The sequence below is a fragment of the Elephas maximus genome, chromosome 12 (genome assembly GCF_024166365.1).
Source record: "Elephas maximus indicus isolate mEleMax1 chromosome 12, mEleMax1 primary haplotype, whole genome shotgun sequence".
Lineage (NCBI taxonomy): Eukaryota > Metazoa > Chordata > Mammalia > Proboscidea > Elephantidae > Elephas > Elephas maximus.
In genome coordinates this window covers 653,353-662,123 of record NC_064830.1, presented here as the reverse complement: position 1 = coordinate 662,123, position 8,771 = coordinate 653,353, and the positions used below count along the sequence as shown (strand labels likewise).

At 50.7% G+C, this 8,771-nt stretch overlaps 1 protein-coding gene across 4 annotated transcripts in view; it reads left to right on the top strand.

The window, feature by feature from the left end:
- Window positions 1-5,456: 5,456 nt before the first annotated feature.
- MCPH1 (microcephalin 1) overlaps window positions 5,457-8,771 on the top strand; it is a 144,844-nt gene continuing 141,529 nt past the window's right edge. For 2 of the 4 annotated variants that reach the window (XM_049904242.1, XM_049904245.1), the window contains exon 1: window positions 5,457-6,194. In XM_049904242.1, the coding sequence (XP_049760199.1) occupies window positions 6,065-6,194 (130 nt within the window). In that variant the 5' untranslated portion in view covers window positions 5,457-6,064. Of the gene's footprint in view, window positions 6,195-6,289; window positions 6,305-8,359; window positions 8,436-8,771 lie in introns of those variants that run through there. The other 2 variants (XM_049904243.1, XM_049904244.1) reach the window with 2 other exon arrangements.

Here is an 8,771-nt window from a genome sequence, read left to right as displayed (position 1 = left end):
TATGTTTGCTTGCTGTGTTGTAACTTCTTGGTTTGTTTTGTTTTGATATGCCCAGATGGGTTGCTTGAGTGAGCTAGCTTGATTATTTTCGCCTTTGGAGCTCTGGTGTCCTGTCCCCAGCTGGCTAGAGATGTTATCAGGTAGTCCTGATAACATGGACAGTGTAGGAGTCCATTCAGTTTTCTTGTATGAATTCAGCTCAGGTGTCCTGGTAGCTGATCATCAAGTGTGTGGTACAGGCTCTGTCCTACAGTCTTAGAGGGGCAGGGGTGATCAGTGTACGTACTGGTATGTGATTGCAGCAGGGGGTCATGCTCTGAACAAGGCAGGGGGCTGAGAACTGACCCCCAAACATCTCTGAGGAAAGCATGTCCCTGTTCCCTAGAGCATACAGGTAGATAGGTTCTGCAGATGGACCATGGGCACCCAATGTTTTTGGTTATAAGGACTGGGCAGTACCAGCTATCCTTAGACCCCTTTCACAGGTGGCCGGGTGACCTGTGTGGAGCTACCAGTCCTTAGGCCCCTGATATGGGTAGGTGAGGACCCTGTTTAATAGGCAACGTGAAACATCAAACACCCACCTCTCTGCTGCACAGCTGAAACGGTTGGAGTCTGCCAACAAGGGCCTATTCTCCTGAAGTAGGCCCACACATGACCATGCAGAGGGGAAAGGTACTCAAAGTCCATGTACCATTTATGCATGGACAGAAGCCGCTTCTGTCCTGAGGGCCCCCCCAACCCATTAATGGAGCTGGCAAATTATCTTTTCCCCCAATTGCAAATTTATTCATTTTCCAAGGCCAGGAGGATGGCTTTAGGTGCTCAACAGTGCCTGTCTCAGGCCCAGGGCGTCAGCCACTGAAGCCGGCTTGGGAATGGGGGGGGGGGGGGCGGGGGCGCCTGGTAAAATATACACAAGTACTTAGCTTTTGCTGAGAGAGCCGTTCTTCTCTGGTTCTGGAGGTGTGAGTAGGCTGTGTGGCTGGCTGCTTCTCCCTGAGCAAACTGTGGCCGAATGCTAGTACCAGCCTGCTGTGGCCGCCTCTTTGGAAATGGTACCTGAGGGCTCCCGCAATTCAGGTCCGGTAACTCCTCTCCACTTCTGAACGGCCTCTTCCTTCCCCTGCGCCTCAGTTTGTTTTCTAAGCTTGCCTTTGATGCTCAGGGCTCCCAGCTTGTCAAAAATATACTCGTTTCACTTGTTTTTTGGGGTCTTTCTTGTAAAGAGGGCTCGAAGGAAGTGTCTGTCTATTCCGCCATCTTGGCTCCACCTCTTCCAGGTTTTTTTTTTTTAAATGCACTTTACTTTTTAGAGTAGTTTTAGGTTTATAGAAAAATTGTGCAGAAAGTACAGAGAGTTCCTATACAGTCCCCCCTCCACACATACACAATTTCTCCTATTTTTAAGATGTTGCATTTTTGTGCTACATGTGTTACAATTGATAAACAAATATTGATATATTATTATTAACTAAAGTCCACAGTTTACATGAGAATTCACTCTCTGTATTGTACCCTTCTATGGGTTTTGACAATGCATAATCTCACGTACCCACCATTACCAAAAAAATTAAAAAAAAACAAACCTGTTGCCATCACGTAGATTACAACTCCTAGCAACCCTATAGGGCAGAGTAGAACTGCCCCAAAGGGTTTCCAAGGAGCAGCTGGTGGATTCAAACTGCAACCTTTTGGCTAGCAGCCAGAGCTCTTAACTACTGCACCACTACGGCTCCAATTCCTTTATAACATTATCCTACAAAATAGTTTCACTTCCCTCAAAATTCCCTGTACTTCACCTATTTATCTCTCCCCTCCCCTGCCCTGATTCTCTGACAACCACTGTCTTTTACTGTGTCTATAATTTTGCCTTTTCCAGAATGTCATATAGTTGGAGTCATACAGCATGTAGCCTTTTCAGACTGGTCCCATTAACCTTTTTTCTTTTTAACATTTTATTGTGGTTTAGGTGATAGTTTGCAGAGCAAATTAGTTTTCCATTCAACGATTTATACACAGCTTATTTCATGACATCGATTGCTAGCCACTCAATGGGTCAGCACTTCCCTCACTTCCTCCCTGGGTTCCTTATTTTCATTCGCCCAGCTTTCCTGCCCTTTCCTGCCTTCTTAAACTTTGCCTTCGGAAAAATAGTGCCCTTTTGTCCTCGTATAGATGGTTGTTCTGGGGAGCACGTTCCTCACGGGCATTGCTGTTCGCTTTATAGGCCTGTCCATTGTCCATTGTTTGGCTGAAAGGTGTCTCTGAGAGTGGTTTCAGTTTTAGGTTTGAAGGGGATTGTCTAAGGGCCATAATTTCAGGGGTTCCACCAATCTCTATCAGACTGGTAAGTCTGGACTTTTTTATGAGTTTTAATTTTGCTGTACATTTTTCTCCCACTCTGACCAGTACCTTCTACTGTGATTCCAGTCAGAGCGGTTGGTAGTGGTAACTGGGCACCACGTGGAGTTTCTGGTCTCAGGCTAGTGGAGGCTGTGGGTCGTGTGGTCCATTAGTCTTTGGGACTAATTGTTTCCGTGGGTCTTTGTTTTCTTCACTCTTCTTTCCTCTGGATGGGAAGAGACCAACACAGTTGTATCTTATATGGCCACTTACAAGCTTTTAAGACCCCAGTCGCTACTCACCATAGTAGGATGTGGAGCATTGTCTTTATGAACTATGTTATGCTAATTGATCTAGTGGTCTCCTGACACTACGGTCCTAAGTCTTCAAGCCCAGCTAAGAAGTTTTCATAACTGTGCCCCTGCATGCTCCATTATATAGATGGATATATTTGGAGCACATACAAATATGTATGTAGTAATATCCATTGCCAAACTTACATATGCTTGTGGGTGTACTCCCATACACCATCTCACACTTGTTTAGCTTACATATTAACCTATGTAACCACTCATAATTTATCGTTATTACTGTTATTGCAGGATGGTACATGCAATAGTATTTACCTTTGTTGCCTTTCACTCTTGTGTACCTCTCAGTGTCTTCCTTTGCCTTGGTCACGTTGTGCTGACTTCTCTCATATTCTGTATTGTCTTTCCCTTCACCAATGTTAACACTTGCCTACCATCTAGTCAGTGACTTTTCCCTCCCTCACTCTTCTGTCCCTGGTAACCATCAAAGAACGTTTCTCTCTGTGTGTAAACATTTTCTTAAATTTTTATAATAGTGGTCTCATACAATATTGGTCTCTTTGTGATTGACATATTTCACTCAGTATAGTGTCCTCCTTAGTCATCCATGTTGTGAGATGTTTTGTGAATTCATCATTATTCTTTAATGTTGCATAGTGTGTGTGTACCACAGTTTGTTTATCCGTGCATCCACTGAAGGGCACGTAGGTTGTTATCTTTTTACTGTTGTGAATAAGCTGCAAAGAATGTAAGTGTGCATATGCCTATTGTGTCACGACTCTAATTTCTCCAGGATATGTACCTACGAGTAAGATTGCTAGGTCATATGGCATTTCTATTTCTAGCTTTTTAAGGAAGTGCCATACCATTTTCCACAATGGTTGTACCATTTTACATTCCCACCAGCAGTGTATGAGAGTTTCAATCTCCCCAGAATTCGTTTTCTGTTTTCTGATCTGTACCGTTATTGTCGGGGTGAGGTGGTATCTCATTGCAGTTTTGATTTGCATCTCTCTAATGGCTAATGATTGTGAGCGTCTCTTCATATGTTTGTTGGCCGCCTGAATGTCTTCTTTGGTGAAGTATATGTTCACGTCCTTTGCCCATTTTTAAACTGGATTGTTTGTCTTTTTGTTGTTGAGTAGTTGAAGTTTTCTATAAATTTTTGAGATTAGTCTCTTGTCAGATATGTCATTGCCGACATTTTTTTCTCAGTTTGTAGGTTTTCTTTTTACTCTTTTTGAGAAGTCTTTGGGTGCACAAAAGTATTTGATTTTTAGGAGGTTGCAGTTGTCTAGTTTATCTTCTGCTATTTGTGCATTATTGGTTATGTTTGACAGTCCATTTATGACATAGATTAGGGCCCTTTGCTTTGTCCCTGTTTTTTCTTCTGTGATCTTTATAATTTTAGGTTTTACACTGAGGACTTTGATCCATCTCTAGTTAGTTTTTGTATATAGTTGAGGTATGGATCTTGTTTCAGTTTTGCCAGCAACATTTGTTAAAGAGACTATCTCTTCCCTGTTTTATGGTTTTGATCTTCTGTCAAAGATCGACTGTCCATAGGTGGATGGACTTACTTCTGGGTTCTTAATTCTGTTCCATTGGTCTATGTGTCTGTGGTTGTACCGGCACCAGGCTGTTTTGACTACCATGGCTGTATAGTAGGTTTTGAGATAGGGAAGTGTGAGGCCCCCTACTTTATAATGCTTTGCATGTCAGGGGCCTCTTTCCTTTCCATGTAAAGTTGGAGATGAGTTTTTCCATCTCATTAAAGAAAATTCTTGGGATTTGGATCAGGATTGCTTTATGTCTATAGATTGCTTTGGGTAGTATTGACATTTTCATAATGTTAAGTCTTTCTATCCATGAGCATGGCATGTTTTTCCATTTATGTAGGTCTCTTTTGGTTTTGTAGTTTTCTTTGTATACATCTCTTACGTCCTTAGTTAGGTTTATTCCTAAGTATTGTATCTTTTGGGGAGTTCCTGTAAATGGTATTGTTCTCCTGATTTCCCTTTGTTCCTGTAGAGGAATTACACTGATTTTTGTATGCTGGTCTTGTACCCTGCCACTTTGCTGAATCCTTCTACCAGTTCCGGTAGCTTTCTTGTGTGGTATGTCTGGGATTTTCTATGCACCGGATCCTAACTTCTGCAAATAGGGGTAGTTTTACTTCTTCTTTACCGATTCATATGCCTTTGATTTCCCTGTCTTGTCCTCTTGTTCCAGGTAGGATTTCCGGTAGGGTACTGAATAAGAGTGGTGATAATGGACATCTTATCTGGGTCCTGTTCTCGAGGACGGCTTTCAGCTGCCCTCCATTGAGAAAAATGTTGGTTGTTCATTCTGTATAAATGCCCTTTATGTTCCCGTTAACTCTGAACGATGCTGCTCATTAAGCTTAGGAATGGTCTATGTTCTCCAGGTGTGAACACAAAGATGGGATTGAAAGTATTGATGAAACTTTTTATAGATTTGTTCATTCTGCATCGATTCTTTAACTGGCTCTTGTTTCAGGGAGATTAAACAGAGAACCTTTATAAATTCGCAGGCAAGGTTTCCCCACTGCAAGACTCATCCCAGAAAAACAGCTGAGCTGAGGAGATGCCTCACCTGGCTCTCAGCCCCAGCGCGGGGGCGTGGCTCGGGACGCGGGGGCGTGGCCCAGGACGCGGAGGGCGTGGCCAAACACAGCCGACCAACGGGACGGGGAGTAGGCGGGGCTCCGTGTGGCGGGAAGTTTGAAACGCGCGCGCCTCGGGATCAGCTGAAGAGCGGCGACTGCAGAGCCCTAGCCCGGCTGTGCTCGCTCCCGGCCTGGCGAGCGGCAGAAGCGGCGGCCGCCGGCGCGGGCTGGGTCCCCGCGGGGAGCGGGCGGTCCGGGCGGGGAGGACGGACGGGAGCTGTGGGGCCCGTGTCGGGGACGCGAGGACCCTGGGGCGCGGCTCCGAGCCCGCGGCGGCCAGCCGGGGCCCCTCAGGCGGCTCGGCCGAGCGCGGGGAGAGGGGCCTGCTGCAGGGCGCCTTCGCCCGGAGTGCGCCCCGGACCCGCCCGAAGCCTGAGGCCCGCCAGGTGCCCGTTACGAGGCGGAAACACTAAGCAAAATCCCATTTTGCGGTTCCTTCCAGAGCTGCAAGGCTGCCCGTATCGTCCCGACCCCTCGGCTGGCTGAGGCGCTGAAGAGGTTTAACTCGGGTGTCGACGGGATCGGCGTCCCGCAGCTCCACAGAAGGCAGGGGGAGCCTTGCGCAGCGCGCTGCTGGCCCGACCTAGGGTGGCAGGAAAGGCCCTCACCCTCCCGCCGGCCTGTAGGGGTTCGCAGCTCTTCCGCCCTCGGCTACTGCGAAAACGTGGACAGAGGATCAGTGCGGAGCCTGGACGGGAGGCAGGCGCGCGCTCTGCGCATGCTCAGTGGCCGCCCCGGCTCCGCTTGGCTCCGCCGGCTCCGGGGTCCACCGCGCGCCCCGAGACGTGGGCTTGTCCCCGGCGGGCTGATGGCGGCCCCGGGGGCGTCGGGTGGTCCCGTGCTGAAAGGTAAGACGGTTTCCTGCCCGCGCGGCGTCACCCATCACGTTGGGAGGGCTCGGGGCACTGGGGAGCGAGCGGAGGGTCGCACCGGAAGTGCTTGCCGTGCGGGGCGTGAGGTCAGCCCCGGGCTCTGGGTCCGGGGGCTCTGGGGCCGGGGGCTCTGGGTCCGGGGGCTCTGGGTCGGGGGGCTCTGGGTCCGGGGGCTCTGGGTCCGGGGGCTCTGGGTCCGGGGGCTCTGGGTCGGGGGGCTCTGGGAGGGGACCCTTGGGCGCTGGGGGTACAGCTTCCCGCTCACCGAGGGCCCCTGGTCTCTGGGGGGGACAGCTTCCCGCTCACCGAGGGCCCCTGGTCTCTGGGGGGGACAGCTTCCCGCTCACCGGGGGCCCCTGGTCTCTGGGGGGGACAGCTTCCCGCTCACCGGGGGCCCCTGGTCTCTGGGGGGGACAGCTTCCCGCTCACCGAGGGCCCCTGGTCTCTGGGGGGGACAGCTTCCCGCTCACCGGGGACCCCTGGGCGCTGGGGGTGCAGCTTCCCGCTCACCGGGGACCCCTGGGCGCTGGGGGTGCAGCTTTCCGCTCACCGGGGACCCCTGGGCGCTGGGGGGGACAGCTTCCCGCTCACCGAGGACCCCTGGGCGCTGGGGGGACAGCTTCCCGCTCACCGGGGACCCCTGGGCGCTGGGGGGACAGCTTCCCGCTCACCGGGGACCCCTGGGCGCTGGAGGTGCAGCTTCTCGCTCACCGGGGACCCCTGGGCGCTGGGGGGACAGCTTCCCGCTCACCGGGGACCCCTGGGCGCTGGGGGGACAGCTTCCCGCTCACCGGGGACCCCTGGGCGCTGGGGGGACAGCTTCCCGCTCACCGGGGACCCCTGGGCGCTGGAGGTGCAGCTTCTCGCTCACCGGGGACCCCTGGGCGCTGGGGGGACAGCTTCCCGCTCACCGAGGACCCCTGGGCGCTGGGGGGACAGCTTCCCGCTCACCGGGGACCCCTGGGCGCTGGAGGTGCAGCTTCTCGCTCACCGGGGACCCCTGGGCGCTGGGGGGACAGCTTCCCGCTCACCGGGGACCCCTGGGCGCTGGGGGGGACAGCTACCCGCTCACCGAGGACCCCTGGGCGCTGGGGGGACAGCTTCCCGCTCACCGGGGACCCCTGGGCGCTGGGGGGACAGCTTCCTGCCACTGCTTGGGTTGCCGGAGCCCTTTCCGGTTGGCACGTGCGGCGTGTGGACGAGCGGAACAGGTCTGGGGACCCCCGGAGGTGGGGCGCCAGCCTGCGCCCACGGCTGCAGCGGCCCCTTCCCGGGAGCCTGGACCCCCGCCGTCAGGACCCGCAGCTTCGGTTTTCTAGGAGCAGGTGTCCCTTGGGGTTGGAAGCGACCTGTCTAGTTATAAACAATTGCCCAGTTGTTCTGTCCTTAAGGGCACCTCTGGGGACTGGGTGGTGCTGGCGGGCTTTGGAGAGTTGACAGTCAGCATTATGGCTTGGGAAAGGTGGCAGGGTAGAAATGGGCCGATTTTGAGGTCCTTATTTCAATGGTCGAGTGAATTAGGGACATAGGGTGATAGTGGAATTCACAAGAGAAATATCAACTCTTATATGTGTGTGTTTATCGTTGTAATTACGGTATCTACCTTTTACTGAGTGATTGTCGTGCACTAGGGCAGGGTACTAAACTCTTGAGTTATATTTTATTTTTAACCGCCCCAGCATAGAGTTGGGAGGCTTTTCCCCGTGTCACATAGCTAGTAAATACAGGATTTGAACACCTGAGCCCGCTTGCTTCATCAGTATGTTATCCTGCTTCCCCAGGCTCTGGTTCCATCTCTGGTCACATGGAGGGGCTGAGGAGGAGCTGAACAGTGACACGTGTCTTTTAGGGTTTCAGAGTTATGGACAGGGCTTATTGGTAATAAGTCCGTATTAAGGTCCTGGAGTAGTACAAAGATCTTATAGCCAAAATAAAAAAAAAAACCAGCAGAGGTTTTACATAAATTCTCTAATTTGCCCTTGCCCAATTCAAATGGTTTTATGAATTTAGCCTAGATAGTTGTGATTTATAAGGTCCTTTGGAATATTGACTTTTGACTATTTTTTCTAATGTTAGTATTTTGTTAAGTTAATCTGAATTTCCTTTTGCTTCACTCAATTACAAATGACATACTTGGCCAGTGCTTCCAAAACATCAGATTTTGAAAAGGAGATGTTGCCTTAGTTACCTCGTGTTGCTGTAACAAAAACACCACAGGTGGGTGGCTTTAACAAGCAGAAATTTATTTTGAAAAGTTTAGGAGGCTGGAAGTCCAAATTCAGGCAGCTACCTCTAGGAGAAGGCTTTCTTTTTTGTCGGCTCTGGGGGAAGGTCCTTGTCTCTTCTCAGCTTCTGGATGACAGCTTGGTTCCTTGAAGACCTTCATGTGGTATCCTAACTTGCCCCATCTCTACTCTCTTAATCTGCTCTTTTTGTGTCTCAAAAGATTGACTCAGAGCACACCCTACACTAATGCTGCCTCATTAATGTAACAAAATCCATTCCCAAATGGGATTATAACCAGGAGTATAGGAGTTAAGATTTACAACACAT